Raw genomic sequence first — 20,576 nt, forward strand, 5'->3', positions numbered from 1 at the left:
TGGTTTTAAAAGTTGAATGAGACGTTTGGCATTTTACCAGGAATTCGTGACTGCCTCATAATGTCGGGCCTAAAATGAGGGTTCAAAAGTTCGGTTATGATGACATGTTGGCCAACCTAGTCTGTTATTTTCATTAGTCCAGGATCAAGTTTTATTGTTACTCTATGTTAAAGGGAGGTACTCTTTTTTAAATGTTCTTATACATTTTTTCACCAATCATCGCCTTCGTCTTGCAGATTGGTCACTGCTCCTACTGCAAACAATCCAATGTTGGTGGTCAGATGCATACCCAACCCTGTGTACAAACCACGAACTCCCCACGCAGAGTACCAGGGTCTTGGCTGAACTGCAGTAGTGCTCAGTCTCTGTTCACCATTTGGTCCCTTAACAACCTTGGTCGTTGACACTCGTTTATGATGGCTGCCTTCCTCCTTAATGATCCTATATATACAATCCACCATACCATAATACTGCCGCTTTCTTGTCTCAACAACAGTACGATATTTCTTGCTGGAAGAAGAAGCTTGACGATCCTTACGCTGGATCTGAATCTGAAGACGCTTCCTGACGGTCTCAATAGGCAAACGGATCAAGAGCTCAATAGTATTCAATCCCAATTCGGCTAAAGAATACAGCACCGGTGAATCTGCCGCTGAGAGTTTAAAGACTCTGTCAATGATCAAGGGAATCGAATTTGAGAGTAAAGGAGTCAATGTATGGTAAATCAATGTCGGGAATAGGTTGACACCGCCCCACAACGCTGACGCGCCCTCCTCTTGAATGATTGTTGTAATACAGTTGATCATGCCACTGTATTTGCGCTGCAATGGGTTAGCAGTTTGTACAATTAATCGTGTTCGTACGAGCTCCAATGGTGAGAGAATAAAGCCGACCACAAGATGACTAGTGACCATTGTCGCAATATTGGGACCAACATGATCCAAGTGGACGAGAGGAATGGTATCGTCGTAAAGATCAAACGTGTCATTCAGAGTCGCTTCCAATGTTGGCTGCGCGAACAGGTGTAGCATTTCGTAGATCCAGTTGGTAAATTGACCTATTTACAGGAAATCGTACGAACAAATTTGCAGATGTTATCAGTCTTCAACTCTGGTATACCATATGTGACAGAGGTAAAACATATCTTCTTTTCTATTTACCTTTCCAGAGTGACAACCAGCCTTCTGTAGGATGCTTTGCCAAATCGGTAACAGCCTTCCAGACACCTCCTTCGATTGGCGCCATTTGGTATGTCGGGCGAGTTGCCTCATCATAAACGCTGCTTCGGAAGACAAAATCGGATGTTGTTGCCGTTGTTGTAATATGTGAACGAGAGTCTTGACCATATGGGGACCGAGACAACGCGTATTCGCTGCTGTTCAAATTACCATATTGATTAGAATAATAGTTTCCTGATGTAGAAGAATAAACGCCCGTGCGTTCATAGTATTCTCGCTCTGCTTGCTCTGCCGCCGCCCTTCTAGCCTCTTCCTCCCGCCGGGCCTGTATGGAGAACGATGTTGAAAATATGAGATTTAGAACCCATCAATAATTAATAGAAAACGTTTTCGCTTTGTCAAAAAAGTTTCTGATTCTTTTTTTACCATCTCAGCAAGATCGTCTTCATCACCGTTGAAGCCATCATCGTTCGGCAAGTACTGAACCTGCAGGAGGGTCTGGCCAGCTTCAAACGGGGCTGCGATGGCAAGAGTCATGTACTTGACTAGGCCATAACTAGCAAGCTCCTTAGCTGCAGCCTGTGAGTTGATTTCACCCTGAGAAGTAAGTTCTTCTTCAAGCGCAACGGATGAAAGAGTGTTGTTGTAATAGGACTGCAATGGTGAGTCAGAGCCGGTATAGTATGGACGGAGTGGGTTAGGTGCATTAGCATTAGGTGCACCGCTGGGTGGTGGGAAGTTGTAATGTGAGGACATGAATTACTGATGTGGGTTCTTTTATCCTTGGGAGTGATCAAAGATTTACAGGTCGTTTCCTGGGATGGTTGGAGGTTGGGGAGGAATAATTATTTCGCATGAGAGGCACGGAGGAATCAGATTACACGCGCAACCCCAAAAATGGAAATTTGCTGGTGAGATCAACTTTGCTCGTACCATTTTTGAGCTTCCTTTCCTTTCCCTCCCTTCTTTCTTACATTTCTTCATTCCGCATGTTGAATGTTTGTCATGAGCATACCATGCACTAGGCTTATATTAAGGATCGCTACTGGGATAAATTATCCAGCCCTTGGTCTACAGCGATACCCAGCTGTAGTATTGATTCCAAGGCAGTATTCAACTGATACAGGAGCTGTCAAACATACTAAGGCAAAGCATGTGGCCATAAAGCGAAAGCATGGGCATGACGCATTTCAATTTCATCGGACACAGAAGCAGGTCACCACTACAAATGATCGGATGAAGGCAGATCGCGGCTCTCTATCTAAAAGTATCAACAATATCACAACCTCACAAAAAAAATGGCCTACCAGCTTTAATGTGATATCCGAAAATGAGCGGGTAAGCACATTTTAGCCGATTCAAAAAGAAGAATGGCAGTGATAACCCATGATAAACTCTAATTTTTTTGTGGGAATGTTCACTTCTTGTTAAATATCAGATCGAGGGTTTGGATAAGGAGGCAGTTCAAGGATTGTTTGTACAAAGGACCAATACATATACTTTAACTACCAAAGCTTTCTCCATTAAAGCCGGTCGCATGCCCTTCAGGGAGCCACCACCTGGTAAGATATTAAAGCTACAGCTGCTTTTATATGAAGTAGTAGCTCATTCTAAATCACTTTTTTTTATATGTGTAACTATTAGTCAACATTCCACTATTTGTTCAAAAGGCTATAGATGAACACGATAAGGCCATGAAACGCTACTATAAAGAATTACAAGGACTCAAGGAAAAGGCATTAAACCAAGGCCAAGATGAACCATTAAATCAAATGCCCGGGCTTCCTCCTCTTCCAACACCACATCCATTTATCTTACAATATCAGCTTCGTAATCTCCGCAAGTATCCTCCAACAATTCATGCACCTCACCCACCATTCCGTGTCACCTATGTTACCTCCAAAAAGACCATATCCAAATCGTCTGTCCACCGGAATTTTGCGAGAAAAAAATTGGCCGCTGCTGTCGAAACGGTCTTTCGAGATCATGCTCGACCAGGTTATGAGTTTATGATTTTCGCAAAGCCAGATTGCATCACTACCCCACAAGCAGAGCTGGTCGACCTTATGATCAAAGCAGTGCGTGATCCTATCTTGTATGGGGAAAAGTCCTCAAGGAGAAAACTTCCAGCTGCTGCTCATCTCCAAAATAATGATCAGAAAGGAGACATCAATAACAGTTGCAGGGATAAGAGAAGGACACCTCCTTTGAGCGCAGACAATATCGATCAAATTCAGCCTCAGAATACTAAAAGTCTAGGAAGTGTTCATAGCCAACGAAAGTTCCCGAATGAACATCAAATCGTGACGATACGATGGAAGAATAATCGACCGCCGCTGTATAGAAGGTGGTGGAAGCATGCCATGCCCAACCCTTTAGGTCGCACTCAACAAAGTGATGCCTATCTAGACAGACTCTGTCGTAAAGAATCAAATCTCCCAGGTTCAACTTTAGAAGAGAATAGTGTGCTGCCAATCAATCAAAAGATAAAGACAAAATAAGAAACGATCAACTTGTTTTTTGTTTTCTTGTTTTTATTCGAGAGTATGTGTCATCCTATAAAATTTGATTATGCGTTATTATTATTGTCGGTGTTATTATTATCAGTATTGTTTTCAGGCGCTGCAGTTGCAGCTGGCTCATCAAACGAGAAGCAGCTGGCGTTTGCCAAGATAGCCATAGAACGAATCTTGGTCAATACATCTGCTGACTCAAGAACGGATGCTGGTAACGCTGGATAAGACATCGGGAGATACTAGAAAAAAAAGAAAAAAAAAAAGAAAAAAAGAAAAAAAAAATGGAAGAGGACAAAGAGGAAAAGTGTTAAAATACAAATTATTAACTCAACCTTTTTTCTTATTCAGTCAATGGAGTCATAATTGCTAATAACTATGCAAGTACCTTGGGCTCAGTAAAGGCAACATGAGCTTTAAGAATAATATAACATAAAGCAAACCGGATCATGAACTGGCGAAGGAATTCGTCTTGTAGGAAACGTCGCAAAGATTTATCTATAATAGATGAACGCCCAACGATGGAAGGAACTTTTTTTTTAGATCTACTCAAGGCCCTCCTTGTGCATCAAAATGTAATATACATGAACAATCAATTTTTTTTTTTTTTTTTTTTTTTTTTTTTTATACCCAATGTTGGTGCAGCCATCAATTCTGCAATCTTTCCTTCTGCCTGCGAAACCAATCCTGAACATTGCTCCCATGTCTCCGGACTGATCCGGTCAATCCCACATATGAAACTGAAAGCAAGCAATGGGGCATGTAAAAATAATGTGAACAGCCCGCCAATTTGAGTCGGATCTACAAAATGAAACTGAAAACGTAAGATTACTGTAGACGCAAAGCTCATACAAAAATTGATAATAAGGCTGCGGACTAAAATATTCGCAAAGTTACCTGGGATGGAAGGAGGGTACTCTGTTGGCGATAACAAACTCATGAATGGATGATTAAACACTCGAGGTATTTCCTAAACAGAAAAAAAAAAAAAAAAAAAAAAAAAAAAACATCATTTCAGTCAGATTCATTGGCAATGTAAGAGCCCACTTTATATCTGCTTTATGTCAAACAAGCTTGTAGCCGGCTTACTGCAAACGCGCTGCTATTGTCACTATCAACAATTAAAAACATTGGCTTCCGCGTGAATGGAAGCAAATCTCCTGGGTGAAGGCAGTGACTGATACTCTGCTGTTCAGGATCAGAATTGTCTAATGCCTTACGAGAGTAAGTCGCAATTCCTCCACGATAGCCTGTTAATAGTATGGAGGGCCAGGCAGATGGAGAAAAAGAAAAAAAAGAGTCGTGTCAGAAAGATCATGAACCTTGAATACTTTGAGATACTGTATTTGAACTCTTAAGCCTATACCTTTGGCGCCTGAAAGATCTGGCACAGATCTCTTTGACCCAATTGCTGAGAAGTAAATAAGCAGCGCGCCGTCACTAGATACTTCCTATTGTTTTCGCGCATAGCCCAAAAGAGTGTTAACAATGGTTCTACGCTGCACTCACTGCTATTGAAGTGAGCTATCCTACTTCCGAAAGATTTGTACCTTAAATGCTGTAGCAAGATAAAGCATAATCTGACTCAGCGTAGGTCGATATAGTAGGTACTTATGCGGATTCGGTCGCTTAATAATCTTTTCTGCAGTCTTTCGTTGTGGGATGCTTGTATCTTCTGAAGGCTCTTCTTTAATGGGTGGATTCGCTCCACTACTACTAGTCTCATTCGCAGCGCCTGCAGCAACAGCTGTGGCGACAGCGCTGGGCGCGGTGTCCTTTGCAGTCGTATCGGTGCTACCCCTTGTTTGGGTCTCTCGCTCAAGTGATTGCAATATACGATACATATCAATTGTCAACTCAGAAAATTTAATCTGATCAGAATTCCCTACAAGGATTGCTTCCTGGAGCCTGAGTTTTGTAGACGTGGGCCCTTCTTTATCTAATGCCGCAGAAATGGCTTTGCTGGTCTGTAGGCGCCTTGTCACAGGCAAGTATGATCCAGCTGAACTGACCGGATGAAGTTTTTTCTCTGCCTAGATTTTAAGAATGGAAATCCGACTCATGTTAGTGAATTGTGATCCCTGAAAAGAGTCCATGATAGTTGCTAATTATGACGTCCATCCATACATCAGTGAAGGACTTGACTTCCTGAACAACTAGGTTCCATTCTTTAGCGTCTGAGGGTGCGTAAACAGTAATATACTCATTAACAAGGGCCTCAAGCTCCTTTTTGAGAGTGGAGATGATATCGCGATTGTTAAGCAGCAAGCAAACAACAGTAAATCTTGCATAGTATCGAAGCTTCTTAATCATTAATTGTGGGCTAAAGCGATAATATACAGAAGATTATGTTAACAAAATGATACTGCCTTGGACTCATGGGCTCAACTATAACATTTAGTTATTACCTTTTCATTTCGGAAATTTCGCTAAAGTAGCGTCTTTCACGAATAGCATCGTAAAAAATATATGACTCCTGCAAGTAGTTTGTTTCACTTGTGCGCAAACTAGCAATGTCACAGAGTTGTAGAGTTAAATCAGTAAACGTCGGCACCCATACGCATGCCTCTCAGTGAAATTATCATTTATCCGGAAAGCAATGATGTTCCGGAGCTCTTTGGTAGTCGGACTTATTTAAGTGCTTCCTGACAAAACTTACTAGTAATGATAATACAGTTGTCCGATTTTGGACGCAATCTCTCCGACTTCCCACCGCTTTAGTCCATAACTATTTTCAAGCACAAATCTATTCAGGAGGAATCCGGTAAAAAATTAATGAGATTTAGGCAGAACAGTATAGCCATAAATAAATAGGAAATCCACAAGATATGGAACAACTGACCTACCGATTCTGCTGCTGAAATCGCCATAGCTTTTTTTTTTTTTTTTTTTTTTTTGATACAACAAATCCTTGGTCAGTACAAATAGTGACAAACAAATATGTAAACACAAAGTTCGTTCGTACTCCTTCTAAATACCTACTCCATACTCACTGCTTTACCTTTGAAAAGATCTCAAATGTCTTCTGAAAGTATGGCTGCCATTGCTTTGCTCCTGTAGGTGGCAAATCTCTGTACATTTGAAGAAAATAGATGTATACATGTTTGTTTTCAGCAAGCAAAAGAAAAAAGTGTCATTGGGTTTAGAAATCTATGTGTTACAGTTACAGTGAGATACCTTAATCCGGCAAACAAGTGTTGACTTTTCTCGAGCAGATACTGAAATTCCTCTACCTGACAAAGTACAATTCCACCCACAATTGCAATTCCGCAAAATAATAAAATAAAGAGTGAAAAGAGTATAGTCCAGGTTTAGTCGACTCTAACCGGCGTATTACATGCGTAGTTTGAAAATAAACCCATTTACATACGACTGTCTGATTCTGACGAGCGATTGCCTCTGCAGTCACTACGTTGTTCGAAACAATGTCCTCCATGGGTGTTTGTTCTGCTGTTGGATCATTTCCAGGAGTGCTGCTCGTAGCATTGGTGGTAGTAGCAGCAGGTATAGAAGTGCCTGGTACTGATGTTGAAGGGGCTGATGAAGCCTGTGTGGGTGCTGAAGAGGCTGATTCCATGTTCTTGTCTTCCTGTTGACACTAAGTGAAAAATGTCGTATGAAGGAAACAAGCTGTTGTGGTGGCAAAACAAGCCAAAAGACAACTGGACAGGCGAAATCCAACCTCACGACATCGATTGCCTCGGCTTGACGCGTGTGCCACGCGCGTGTGACTGCTTAGTGAGTCCTTGCATTTCCTTACAACCATGCTCAACACCATGCCTTCTTTCTCGCTCTTGACCTTCTGGAAGGGAAGCCGACGACAGCATATCAACTGCTTGAGCGGCATAGTTACCTCTCCTACTTTTAGTTTGTAGTGCTACATCTCGACATGCATACTATAATTTATAGGTTCGAAGGACCTAGGGAATGGGCGAAGCTCGATTGAGTCCGTTTAAGTATGACCTCAGAAGCTGGCATGACATGGAATGTATCCACAAATGATGTACAAATAGGTGCTTAGAGAAGGGACAACCTATATCAAGCAAACTATCATTAAGGTTATTTGGTACAAGGATGATTCGAAAGTCGCCTCTGGTCCAGGTCGCAACCTGGGCTGCTTTTTATATTCCCTCGGCGCTCAATATTTTAACGACAAGACTCTAAATCTTCATCTTTATTTTTAATCTTCTCTTGCAACCATTGCCTCTCATCACATACTTTCGAATCTACCCTACACAGAATCCATAACAAATATGAAATTAGTCCCTATCACAACAACTTTTGCACCTACACCCCACTCTGCTGGAGCCAGATCACCATGTCTAAAATCTGCTACACCAGCTTCACTCTCACGTCCACGACGAACAGGGACGATCATCAACCTTATCCGTGCACTGTCCCTTGTATTTTCTATCACGGCTGCTATCGCTGTGTTCATTGTCTGGGCTGGAGTGCCGGCCGTATTAATATTACGAAACAGCTATGCCGAAGAAACTATTACCACGCCCGCGTCTTTCCCTACATTCCAATTTAAATACCATAATCAATTCGAAGCGCCGCCTATGATCGACCTGCTAACCAATTTGAAGGGACCAGAGCTCGAAATACAGAAATATGAAGTCGCCAATACCAATGAGCTGACAGATACTTCAGTACATTGTGGATGTGACACGCTCTGCCAGAACAAAAACCTGATGGATGCACTGGCAAAAATCACCATCTCTAAGAGACGCTACTCAACACGATCTGATATATCCCCTTTTATTCCTCTATCCCACAATATGCAGTTGATGAATGAAGAGGATTCTATTCGGAAGCGTACAGCTACTTTCATGAAGCGATCCAACGTCTATCCAGAACGTGAAGCAGACAAATCCGCTAAGATGAAAACAGGAGAGAAACATCGTAGCAAAGGCAAACCCACCCAAGGCGATATTAACAAGAACGAGCACAGTAAAAGCAATAACAGTGACCACCGCCATACCAAGGATAACGAGGGTAAGGCAAAGAGGTCGAAGACAGCAGAAAAGCATAAAATGTCAGCTAAGGAAGTGCATCAAGAAGAAAGTGGATATGAGGACCATACTCCTCAGGCTTTCATCAAACTTAACACAATTGGCGCTGTCAGTGGTTACTATGGTCGAGTTGAAATCGGCAACCCTGGACAATATTTTGATGTTGTCTTTGATACAGGCTCTAGCGACCTCTGGATCCCCTCAATCAAATGTATTGAGGATGGCTGCATCAACCATCAACGTTACAATAGTCAAAGGTCCTCCAGCCACAAAAGTATCAGCCCGCCGAGCTCTTTTGAGATCGAATATGGGACAGGTGAGGTCTCTGGTCTGATTTCAGAGGACATTGTCACCATTGGCGGCATCACAAGCAAGAAACCTGTCCGGTTTGCGGAAAGTACCAGCACGAGCTCAATATTTGAGCACGCAGTTTTTGATGGTGTCTTTGGACTCGGGTATCAAGAAATGAGTAGCTCACATGAACGTCCTCCATTCTTAGCCATGCTGGAACAGCATGCTATTAAACGCGGCATGTTTGGTTTCTATATGGGTAAAGGCTATGGTGAACTTGCTCTTGGAGGATACGACCAGTCAAAGGTTGAGGGAAACCAAATTACGTGGTCCAAAGTGGTAAAGAAGGGCTATTGGGAAATTATGATGGAGAAAGTCGAATTGAATCAAGACGATATCTTAAAAAAGCCTGTTCATGCTATTGTTGATACCGGTAAGTACTCTGTCGGCCATAAGCATTGGCATGAGTATCCAAGTGACCTTCTCTATCCATGAAGATGTCTATGTCTGCTGATTATTGCCACTTTATTTTAATAGGCACGACTCAAATCATCATGCCTGTCAATCTAGCCCGTCATCTGCATTCAAAAGTCCTCCCTGGTGCTGCTCATATCCACGATAACATTTATTCACTTCCATGTGATCATAAGGACCTTCCTACACTTCGAATTCAAATCTCTGGAGCAATGTTTGATGTTCCCCCAAGCCTGTATGTTCTTCAGCAGATTGCTCCAGGTCGTTGTATGAGTGGATTTGCAGGTGAAGAAGTAGATGGCACAGCATGGATCCTCGGCGACGTCTTCTTGCGTAGTATATATTCGGTAAATCAGAATTACACGAACGACAGTGATTGCTTTGACTTGATATTTGATTATGTTTCTTTGATGTTGTGCCTAAACAATGCACCTGATTAATCTTTTTCTTTTTTCTTTGTTTCCATGTGGCTGTGTGTAAGATCTACGATTTTGACAACAATCGCGTTGGCTTTGGCAGACTGAACTCGACCTGACTCGTGAGGCTCAATGATGGCTAAAAGACTATGAAAAACAAAATAAATATTCTCCTCACCGTGCTTTGTTCTTGACAACACTTCTAACGAGCACTAGTACTTTCTATGAGCCCCCTGTCTGTTTTTTTTTTTTTTTTTTTTTTTTTTTTTTTTGCTGCTGAAATAACCTTCAGACCTATCCTGAACCTTGTGGCCGTTTTTTTTCTTTTTTGTGCTCAATGTATTGTCATGCTGCCTGTGTCTGATAGGGATCTTTTACTCTTGAAAGAAACCCCTTCTTCCTCTTTCACATTTTAGCCTTTAAAAAGGTTATTTGGCCGCCTCCAATGAAAATAAGCTATTTTACTGTCCGTATGTCTTCACTCCACTCTTCACCTCTTCACTTCACTCTTCCTTCTCTTCTTCTAGTTCATCGTCATCCGCCCATTTTTTAATCCATATATTTATTTATACATATTTTTAAAACTTCTTCGCTGCTGGGGTTGTGTACCTCTTCCCCAATTAAGCTTTTAGTCCGCCATAAAAAAAGTCCCCCTAGACTTCTGGTAGCACACTCATCATGAACAGAAGCGGGTCTAGTAATTCATTGCCATTCTACTTTAATGGCCCGTCCTCATCCTCCTCTAGAAGACCAGGCCTTGTCTCAACTGCATCCTCATCTTCCATTCCTCCCAGCAACAACAAACGATTTCAACCCGCAAAGTTCTTTCTCCTTCTAAGTCTCTGTGTTGTCTCACTTTTAGTCCTTAGTAAAGTATCTACACCTCAGGAAGACAGCATTGTCGATGAACCATCCAATGTCAAGGACACCAACGATGAAGTTGAGCGTGGGCTCATTGTTCAACAGATCATGGAAACTCGTAAATCAGCCTACTCATTCGAAGACTTTACAGAGGAAGGTCTAGCCCGACCTGGAAATGAGCATCTCTTGCCGACAACTGCTGTATTACTTGGCTGGAAGCGTACTCAAGGATTAAAATTGATTGTCAGTTATTTAGTCCGTTATCCATTCATTAAACAGATCATTGTCTGGAACAATAACCGAGACATAAAACTGTCTCGTAGGGACTTTGAGATGGATCCGAGTTATGGCCCGCTACCGGAACTGCAGGTTTACAATGCCGCAGAGAACCTACACGACTTTGCGAAATACATGTCATGCTCGCTTGCCAAATATGAGCATTGTTATTTCCAAGATGATGATTGGCTCAATACCCATATGGATGCACTCTACACCAATTTTTTGACCAGTCCAAACTTGATCCACACCAATACCTTGCCATTAATTCAGATGGAGCACCGTCGATGGACCTTTACCAATGAGGGTATGTTTCTTTTTCAATCTACAACGACTGAAGAGATCAATCAGTTGACTGGTACAAACTGCCATGGGTTCACTGCATTTTTCCCAATATACATACTGCACAAGGTTCAAATGCCTAAAAAAAAATCTTGCAGCATCGAATTAGATATTGATATCCATAGTGATCCTTAATTTCGGACGCTGTGGAGCCTTTTCTTACTTCCCACTAAGCTTTTTTTTTTTTTTTTTTTTTTTTTTTTTTTTAATCAACCTCAACTAGACTATAATATGCATGCTGGATTCTCATGGATGGGTACAGGATCGTATGTGTCTCGAGCCAAGGCACAACGGTTGCTTGAACAACGTGGCAACACTACACTCTCAAAGGAGCGGTTTAAAGTGATCGATATGTACTTTTCGATTTGGACAAATCAGTATCCTTATCAATTGGTCAATTATCTCACTCCACTCGATCAGAAGAATGGTTGGAGCACAGAAGGTGTCAACGACCATTGGAGCATTGTCTTTAGGAATATGGTAATACTTCAAATTCTATTGCCGACTGTAGCGTCTAGGAGAAGAACTATGTGGTCTTTTATGATTTCTTAACAGACATACCTATATTTCTGGTTAATGTCGATCTATAATAGCTGGATGCTGCTGATCGCTTATACTCAGCTTTACTGGCGAGCTTCGCAAATCCTGGCAAGAGTCCTTTTGTGCGAGAAGAGGAGGAGCCATATGTCCAAGATAGACACACTAGGTATGTTTTTGACTTTGTGCAACCCATTCTTTTTGATGATTTAATACAACATAAGCAAGCATCATACTAAAAAAGGAAATTTGTGCCTCTGTGACATGTATTTAGAGCACCATGCTTCAATGATAAATGTCTTTTTATGACCAGCCTGGATCCCTTCCCTAATCCCAAGGAAGTAGTTTTCAAGGGTGACCTACAAACGATTGATGAGCAAAATGCAAAGTTCATGGAATTGGATTATCCCACGACAGAATTCTGGAGAACGTTTGCATATATCCATGCAGTCGATAATGATCCCCTGACCTGCTGGAATAGTTTTAAAGTGCCTCAGAAGGGTGATTCATTTGGTCTTCGATTCGTGAAGCCGACGATACTTACTTATCTTACCATTACATCCTCAAAAGGCCTGACAAGTCTAGAAGGACAAATCACCGTGTTGGCTTCAGATCACTACGGTGATCAATGGGTGAGTATATATACTGTGTAAGATTTTTTCTGTCTAAAGATTATTCTAGCATCGGTTAACCTTTTTTTTTTTTTTTTTTTTTTTTTATCGGGACAAAGACGACATGCCAACACACGGCACGATACCCATTCGCTCACACAATGACATTGGATCTTGCATGCCCGCTTATTTCAACGATGCTACCCGAAGGAGCTGTCTATCAAATCAAGGTGCAACTAGAGATCGGTATGGAAAAGACTTTAGAGATTTGTGGTATGGATGCAGGCGGCATGGTCCTTTAAGTGGATATAAAAGAAAACGCAGTTGGTGCAATATCATTCCTTTATTGTTACATATGGTTTATTTATTCACATTAAATAGTAATATCTCATTTATAAAAGGGAAAAAGAAAAAGAAAAAAAAAAAAAAAAAAAAAAAAAAAGTATTAACTATTGAAGCATAATGTTCTGGTTCCAGTGTAGCAACTAATTTGTTCCTGTGTGAATACAGTCAAAAATGATATTCGAGAAAGCTCTCTTGACTACCCGTAAATCCATACCCAAACTGCGATCAAAAGCCATAACTTTAAGTTTGGGCATCATTTGCACCAGTGCACTGGCCATGTGCTCACTCAAATAATGCTCCTCCTTAATGAAATTATAGGTGGGACTGTCATCATAGATGTAGAGAAATTCAACTGCAGGGAAGTGACGGAAGGTCTTATCCGGGATCAAGTTGACAATGCGCTCTACATCATCGTATTGCAGTTGCTGCTGTTGATCGGCTACCCAAGTTGGAGTATAGTACATAGTCCTCAGTTCATTCTCTGGCCCATAGCCTGAATCTAGAGTGTTTGCATAAGCGACACCATACATATTGTAGTTGGGCCGTCTTCGAATCTTAATGGTCGCTGGACTAAAGATTGTGTATGGATAACCGGTCCTTCCTTGTGTAATGTCGCTACTCATCTGTGGATCACCTAGATCCATCCAGGTTTCTTCCAACCTAGCATCTTGAACTTGACGATGACTTAACTCAAGCTGCCTCAACTGTGGTAGCCTCTGAACACGATCGAAGAAGAGCTGATGGCACTTGAGGCTACCAAACTCAAGCTGGGTTAAGTTCAAGGACTTGAGTGTGCTTTGACTGGCGAACTCTGGCAGCGCCAGATAGGGGACCTTTTCATTCTCAAAGTATTTCAATAGATCCTCATGGCTCTCACATGAGACGCCATAGAGGCTACCGCGGAGCGTCAAATGTTCTAATCCTGTCATTGTCGTCATGAGCTTGAAAAGGAACATATAGTTGTTGATACTGATGTCCAACACAGTGATAGAATGAGCGCCGTCCCACCTTAGGCCGACACTCTGGATCGAATCTAATGAAACTCTACCCAGTGAAAGCTTTAAACATGGAATATTAAGCAATGGGCCATCCAGGAGCACTTTGCTATAATCGCTGTCATCGTCAGTGGCAGGTTCAAAGCTGAAGGCCCGCAGCCGTGAGCAAAAGATTGTGAGCGTTTGAATGCAATTGTCAAGAGTTCCAGCTATTGTTTTAACTGACTGGAAAGTAACTTCGCGAAGATTTGAGCATGACTGAAGGATTTGGTCCAATAATCCGTCATATGTCTCACAACAGGAGATGTCAAGCCGCTTTAATGACGGCACTGGTAGTGGTATTGATGTAACGGTTGGTGTGTTATCTGTCATTTCCTGTATTCCTTCAATGGCGAAGTACATCTCCCTCATATTCTCCAACACCACATCCTGAATATCGGGTATAGTGTCTATGAGTCGTCGACTCTCCCATGCGACCGACAATGAATCTAAGGTTGGACACTCCCGTGCAACTTGCATGAGTAAATCCCAGCTGCATGACCAGTTCCTGCGAAGAATATAGTTTTTAGTGGGCAACCCACCGTTGACTGTCAGTCTCTGAAGCCTTGATATTTTAGTGACGCACCAAAGCACCTCTGGTTTGAGTTTCTCATCTGCAAGTGAGATGGTAAGGTCTGTAATGAATGGTAATTTTGTGAGGAGGCTGTCCAGTAGTGTCGTACGAGTTTCATGTTGTAATCCGAATGGTTTTCCCAGCGAAGGGTTACCATCGCCTTTGAGCATCACTATTGCATCCACATCCACAAGGCTAGGTGAGAAGAGTTTAAGATGTAGCTCTGACACATTTTGACATCGTTCTGCTACGTAGCTGACGGTGCCTCTTGTGTCTTGTGGGTCGTAGATGGACAGCGTCAAACGCTTGGCTGCAAGTCCATTACGGAAAATAATCTGGCGATCGTCTTGCTCTGGATTTGCGTCAATATAGATGTTTTCCCATAAATAAGGTCCAAAGGCTTTCCACCATAGACGATTGACTAAAACCATAGTCTTGAGGTCATGACCGCGGAGCTCTCGCCGGATAATATATGTGATTTCAGAGACATTTAAGGCTTGATACATAAACGTGTGTGTCAGAAATGAAGAGGAAGAAGCTGATGATGATGAAGAAGGGGGATCGTTTGTCGTCTTTACATCGGATTTGTCCTCAAATATTGAGTCAAGCAACATCATGAAGAGAAGGGAGGAGAGGAAGGGGGAATTAGAGTGAATATATCCATATTGCAAGAAGTTGTTTTATCTTGAACGCCCTTTTTATTTGGCAAATTACTTGGCTGCGGCCTTCCTGTCTTGTAGGAAAAAAAAAAAAAAAAAAAAAAAAAAAAAAAGAGCAAATGGCTGCGGCACAAAGTGGTCTTAAAATAAGAGATGGAGAAATGGAGAGAGGAAACAAAATCTATCATCAATTGAGCAAGGTGGTTTTAAGATCCAATAAGGTTGGCTCTCTTTACATTTTTGGAAATTTGCTAATTGATGTACACTGTCCTGTTCCCTACCCCTCATCCCTCAGCACTCTTAGTTTTATGGGCCCTAATATCTCTACTTTAAGTCCTGCTTCTTGGTGCGGTTCGGTCTTCTTATCAAATATGCACTTGAATTATTGCAGCCGTTATAAATCCAAGGGCAAGGGCAAGGGCAAGAGCAAGGGCAAGGGCATTATTTAAAGTAATGCTATTGAGCTGTAAAGTGTGGAATGCATATGTTTCTTATTTTTGTTGATACTTATTTCGGTAGAAATCCGAAATTGGTCAAAATAGACGGTATGTATTTATGTTGGGGGAGGGAATGGTGCGATGCAGTGGCATTATTTTTCGATGTACCTGAACACGTTACCTTTCGTTTGTGTATATATGGTTGCACCCGGAATTATTTTTCACGAGGATCCCATATTTAAATCCATGTAAAAAAAAGAAGAGGGTTAAAAGTACGAAGCACTCAAAGTGGACACCAGAGAAGGTGTATAATGAAGGTTTTTTTTTTTTTTTTTTTTTTTTTTGTTCTCCACATGTCAGGAGGCCATGCATCCAAGAATTTAAACAGGGCTTTTCAGCACCGACCACTTACCAATTCATATTATTCATCGAGTTTGCAAAAAACAGAGATGAATGGATGGGTTTGTATTTATTGTTTAAAGCATATCCATCTAAAAAAGTGGACTGCAACATAATTGGCGTTTTTTTCAAGGCTAACTCTGCATATTCGAACTATCAGAAAGGTGCTTGCTCATTTTGTTGCGTCCCGGACAATATTTTGTACAACTTCATTTGAGAGCAATATGTTTGCTTTTTGCTTGGTATACATTGTATCACCGTTTGTTTGCAATAGCCTTGAATCATATGGCAGCAAGAACAAAAGAACGAAAAAAGGATACTTTAAACGCCTTTTCTTGTCTAATTTCAGGGCCTCGAAACCCAGAAATCGAACGGATGCAGAATGTGAGGACAGCAAGTTACTTTGTAACGGAACTTGTAGTCAGCAAGAAAAGCGCATCCCACATCACCTGTTTTCGGCTCTTCCACATTCACTCACACATACATAAATAAACCTCGTCTCCCCTCCACATTCCTCCCATTTTCCTGTCCGTTTCTTTGACCTTTTTGACCTTCTTTTAACTCTCTCGTTTTCCTTCCTTTCTTTGTATTTTATTTCTTGTTTTGTTGGCCCATCCTTCCTCCTCCTCCACAACCAATCTCTTTGCCCCCACGGACCTTGTCTTAAATTCATTACTCCTTTAATATACCATCCTTCATCTTCATCACACCCCCTGGAATGACCCATCTTCACTTCACACGCTCCTAGCGAGTCATACTCAACAACAACCGTGTCGCAACTTTCTTTGCATAGTATATGTAAGGTATTCATAAGCTTGTATGATACCATTGCTATTCAGAGAACCAACAGCAATTAAGTGTACAAAAGTCTTGATGCGTGGACCTCCTTTATCCCTCTCTCTCTCACACACACACATTATCTGACTATTCGAGGCGCGTTCCTTCCAGACCCTATTTTCATCCCTATAAAATCTCCTAAATAGTCTAATAGCTTCACAAAGTTTATACTCAATATGAGTAGCCAGTCTACTGATCTCAACCCCGCCACTCAAACCCTCATCACTACATTTACTACAACAGTAAAGGGTGCTACATCATCTATTATAGCAGCAGCAACAACAACGGCAACAACAGCAACAACAACAGAGTCAGCAACGTTAGTAAAACAGAACTTGCTATGTGACTGGACCAGGACAGCAGCAAACTGTAGAGATGCAGAATTTATCCGATATATGCTTTGGGCATCATGTGCGATGCACATCGCTGTAGGGTTTTTTGGCGTTTGGCTACTGATATACCGTAACCGTGGATTCAACCGTAAGATCGTCACAGACTTGTTCCTTCCAGTCGGGACAGGGATTCGACCAAAGCCTGTACGTTTTTATTTTTAATTTCTTCTTGTTGCCCATTGTTTATGTGAGAAAAGACATTTGGTCCGCTCATGTATTAAAATGTTTGGGTTCACTTTTCATCACAGATGGACTGCCTCATTTTCTTCATGACAATATCTTGTCCCGTCAAAGTGGCTGGAAATTTACTTTTAATCTTTGATGTCCTTCAAGATGCCTACTGGCTTCGAATAGCTGTTGAGCAACTATATTGGTAAGTTGATGAGTGCGGTTCGTGTGCCATGTATATACTATCGCCTTTATCATCTGCCAATCCATATCAGCTTAACTGAGTTGGCTCCATTCTCCTTTTTATTTATTTATTTAAAGGGTGTTTATTGCAATAGCATTTTCGGCTTATTTCGTAGGGCTACTGTATGCTATGCCTATCACCACGCGCCAGGGAATATTTGCTGTATACCAGCCCGAGGTGGCATATGGCGCCCGCGCGCTTCGACCTATTCATGTCTTGACACCTTCAACTGTACAAAAAAACATCCTTCTTATTATGGGAGCTGTCTATCCATCGCTCTTTGGCGCTGGAATAGGGATTGCATCTGGCGCTCTTCGCGACCAAGGAAATGAGGAAGCATCCCATACTTTGCTCCTTATCCAATATGCAAATTGGTCCTTAATTCTTTATATCATGGCGTTCATGTTCTTTTACTATGGCCTCAAATACACATTTATACTCAGAGCCAATATTATCATTGCGGAGAAAGCGCTCAAGGCACCACGAGCTGCATTCGGTATCGGAAACATTAGATCTCGTTCACCGGCGCGTTTCTTGTTTATACAGCTTCAGATTACTGGCTTTGGCGGATGTGCTGTCACTGTCTTGGCGGGAACATTGTGTCTATTCTGGGTACTGTTCCAAGACAAAATCCTGGAGATGGAAAACGACCAACTGCCACATACAATTGCATTCTTCTGGACATGTGCAATGGCTGTAACTTATCTCGTTGCCATGTCATTGGTCACAGTTCAGTCGATAAGAACGCGGAGGAGAGGAATGCAGGAACCCTCCTCGAACGTGTCGAACCCATCGAATTCCCGGAATGGGCCATCATCACGTCAAGGAAGTGGTGGCAGTGAACCCACAGTCCAGAGTAGTGGTACAGGGGGAGGGAGGGCAGGCAGCTTGAAGAAGGAGCGCCTAGACCAAAACTTTACAAGTAAAGGGTCAATGAAATCCGACTCTGAAGCTTGCCTAACATATGGTGACTCTGAGGACGCGAATGCACATCATCCAAATATGGGATTCGATAGATACCCAGTGGAGAGTTTTGATTTAGAAGGAGCAGCTGCTACGGCAATCGAGAGCGATCGCGATTCTTATAGAGCCCCATCCTTGACTCCACCGCCACGACATTTGTCTATAAACACCAACAGCGCTAATGGTAATGATCCCGCCTCAAAGACATATATTATAAACATAGGTCCAGCCCCTAGCCAGATTCGTGAATCCGTTTTTGGTGGCAGAACACCGCGTGAAGAGACCTCGACATCTTCACTCTCTCCACCTCTGTCGCCGACATCTGGAGGGTTCAATATCCCGTCATTTCCATTAGCAATAATACGTCCCAAATCTAGGAACAGCACCCATCCTCGTCCTTCAATTAGCTCAGTTACATCTAGTGGAAGCCCATCACACCACACGACCTCTACCACGACATTAGGAAGCTCGAATCGCTTGTCAAGGAATTCATCCTTCAAGAATAGCGGGCCTGTGTCGGTGAATCCTCCGAAGAGCCCTACTCATCAAGGGATTCGTAGACCATCCAACATAGAGCAGCAGCCACATACGCCAACGTCTCCCGCCCCTGTGTACGCTCCTCGCGAGCAGCACTCAAGGATTGAGAGACGGTTCAGCAACACGATACGAGAGCAATCGAGTTCAGATATCCATCCGATAGCAAGTACTTCTGCACCGTCTTCTCCATCAAGAGGTGGAGGGGGCGGGTATCGAAGCCATGAAATTGGATTAGAATCAATCCAGAGCTATGCAATGCAGCAGCAACAGGAGCCGCCTGCATCTGCGTACATGCGTTCGAGCGACTTGGATGTGTAAAAAAAAAAAAAAAAAAAAAAATTGCATAAAATAAAAGTAAAAATTTGCATGTAAAATACATTATTTAGACTAGGATATTTGCCCCGAGTCCAGCACGGATTCAAGTATCTCAATGTTTTCATGTCGTTGTGTTTTTGAAAATAATGAAGTAATGACAAGTGTAGACGCCGTCAGAGTCTTTTGCGACCAGAAATGGAGTATCCCAGCTATTCCAGCGGAAAATAAAGGTGTATAGGCTTGGCAGAGTGATGAGTTTATTGCAATATGGCAGAATGGTCTGTCAAAATAAAAAATAAAAAATTTAACCAACAGTGTGAGGAAATAGAAAATGCTTCAACAGACTTTTGACACGTTGTCATTGATGATTTGACGCTCAGTATGACAGCAAACCAGGAGGGAGGTTTACAAAGCGCACAAAAGAGGCGCAGGCGCAATAATAATGATCTTTTTACTGATGATGAAGGGTATATACTGTGTCTGTTCCGCCCCTGAACGCAAGGTTGATGAACTATGCCGATGTGTAACAGTGTCTGAAGTGAGTGAAGCACTGCTCATGTAAACCCTGTCAGAGGGCACACCTTTCTCGTCATATGAAATAATGAAAGCTCATGTTGGCAGCCCTTGCCGTTGATGTCATCCTGGATATTGAAATAGCTGCCAATTTATCCATGAATGTTAATATTACATCTGCAGAGACATGTTTAATCATGCTGAAGTATAGTTTACATTATTTTTTGATAGTCTTAGTAGCCAAGGCAGCCATATGGCATTTGTCATCAGAGATCTATCCAATCTTCGTTCAATCGCAAAAATTTGGTTCGCACATTCAAGTGTGCTGTGACTTGACACGATCTTGTGAATACAATTGAGGGGGAAAAAAAAAAAAAAAATGAGTAGTGTTTCTCTGGTGGCACCAATCAACAGTGATTTCAGAATCTGTTGACTTGAAAGGCAAAAAAAAAATTCGTAAAAGAGGAATTTGTTTTTGTTGGTTTAAAAAAGAACTAAAAGTCCTTGTGTGGCGGTGCTTTTTTTTTTTTTTTTTTTTTTTTATCGCCACGGAGTCTTTTGTGAAGAACACATGTCTATAAAGATAGATAAATATATATATGACAACATTGATAAATTGGACTTTCGCCACAATCAAAGGAGCCA

The 20,576-nt window shown here is 41.9% G+C and overlaps 8 protein-coding genes across 8 annotated transcripts; 4 read left to right on the forward strand and 4 right to left on the reverse strand.

Annotated features, from left to right (window-relative positions):
- Positions 1-136: 136 nt before the first annotated feature.
- On the reverse strand, positions 137-2,090 carry BCR41DRAFT_321239 (mitochondrial carrier domain-containing protein). The gene is made up of 3 exons (XM_022021429.1): positions 1,605-2,090; positions 1,161-1,503; positions 137-1,057 (listed from the first exon to the last, which is right to left on the reverse strand). Exons 1-3 carry the CDS (start codon positions 1,932-1,934, stop codon positions 210-212), a joined length of 1,521 nt encoding a protein of 506 aa, XP_021882711.1. The 5' UTR covers positions 1,935-2,090; the 3' UTR covers positions 137-209.
- On the forward strand, positions 1,811-3,687 carry BCR41DRAFT_421256 (hypothetical protein). The gene is made up of 3 exons (XM_022030003.1): positions 1,811-2,516; positions 2,617-2,740; positions 2,823-3,687. The coding sequence occupies exons 1-3, from the start codon at positions 2,175-2,177 to the stop codon at positions 3,677-3,679; spliced, it is 1,323 nt and encodes a 440-aa protein (XP_021882712.1). The 5' UTR covers positions 1,811-2,174; the 3' UTR covers positions 3,680-3,687.
- Positions 3,688-3,705: 18 nt separating this feature from the next.
- Positions 3,706-7,354, reverse strand: BCR41DRAFT_385707 (hypothetical protein). The gene is made up of 14 exons (XM_022027704.1): positions 7,062-7,354; positions 6,869-6,924; positions 6,693-6,762; positions 6,540-6,563; positions 6,351-6,439; positions 6,100-6,198; positions 5,819-6,014; positions 5,242-5,724; positions 5,058-5,142; positions 4,781-4,941; positions 4,589-4,661; positions 4,322-4,492; positions 4,080-4,189; positions 3,706-3,933 (listed from the first exon to the last, which is right to left on the reverse strand). The coding sequence occupies exons 1-14, from the start codon at positions 7,266-7,268 to the stop codon at positions 3,748-3,750; spliced, it is 2,010 nt and encodes a 669-aa protein (XP_021882713.1). The 5' UTR covers positions 7,269-7,354; the 3' UTR covers positions 3,706-3,747.
- A 509-nt stretch (positions 7,355-7,863) lies between these two features.
- On the reverse strand, positions 7,864-8,178 carry BCR41DRAFT_351395 (hypothetical protein). The gene has a single exon (XM_022023796.1). The coding sequence runs from the start codon at positions 8,127-8,129 to the stop codon at positions 7,923-7,925; it is 207 nt and encodes a 68-aa protein (XP_021882714.1). The 5' UTR covers positions 8,130-8,178; the 3' UTR covers positions 7,864-7,922.
- A 67-nt stretch (positions 8,179-8,245) lies between these two features.
- On the forward strand, positions 8,246-10,000 carry BCR41DRAFT_321244 (aspartic peptidase domain-containing protein; the record flags this gene model as incomplete). The annotated part of the gene is made up of 3 exons (XM_022021430.1): positions 8,246-9,430; positions 9,535-9,818; positions 9,953-10,000. Coding segments are annotated over exons 1-3 (1,509 nt in total), but the record flags the coding sequence as incomplete, so codon positions are not given.
- A 327-nt stretch (positions 10,001-10,327) lies between these two features.
- Positions 10,328-12,919, forward strand: BCR41DRAFT_321245 (hypothetical protein). The gene is made up of 5 exons (XM_022021431.1): positions 10,328-11,331; positions 11,590-11,846; positions 11,960-12,072; positions 12,178-12,535; positions 12,634-12,919. Exons 1-5 carry the CDS (start codon positions 10,566-10,568, stop codon positions 12,814-12,816), a joined length of 1,677 nt encoding a protein of 558 aa, XP_021882716.1. The 5' UTR covers positions 10,328-10,565; the 3' UTR covers positions 12,817-12,919.
- Positions 12,920-12,985: 66 nt separating this feature from the next.
- Positions 12,986-15,118, reverse strand: BCR41DRAFT_351398 (hypothetical protein). The gene has a single exon (XM_022023797.1). It carries the CDS (start codon positions 15,082-15,084, stop codon positions 13,000-13,002), a length of 2,085 nt encoding a protein of 694 aa, XP_021882717.1. The 5' UTR covers positions 15,085-15,118; the 3' UTR covers positions 12,986-12,999.
- Positions 15,119-16,975: 1,857 nt separating this feature from the next.
- BCR41DRAFT_395186 (hypothetical protein) lies at positions 16,976-19,421 on the forward strand (the record flags this gene model as incomplete). Its single annotated transcript, XM_022028707.1, has 3 exons — positions 16,976-17,335; positions 17,440-17,564; positions 17,681-19,421. 3 exons carry the CDS (start codon positions 16,976-16,978, stop codon positions 19,419-19,421), a joined length of 2,226 nt encoding a protein of 741 aa, XP_021882718.1.
- Between the last annotated feature and the right edge of the window lie 1,155 nt (positions 19,422-20,576).

Source organism: Lobosporangium transversale, assembly GCF_002105155.1.
Source record: "Lobosporangium transversale strain NRRL 3116 chromosome Unknown BCR41scaffold_13, whole genome shotgun sequence".
In the NCBI taxonomy this organism is placed as follows: domain Eukaryota; kingdom Fungi; phylum Mortierellomycota; class Mortierellomycetes; order Mortierellales; family Mortierellaceae; genus Lobosporangium; species Lobosporangium transversale.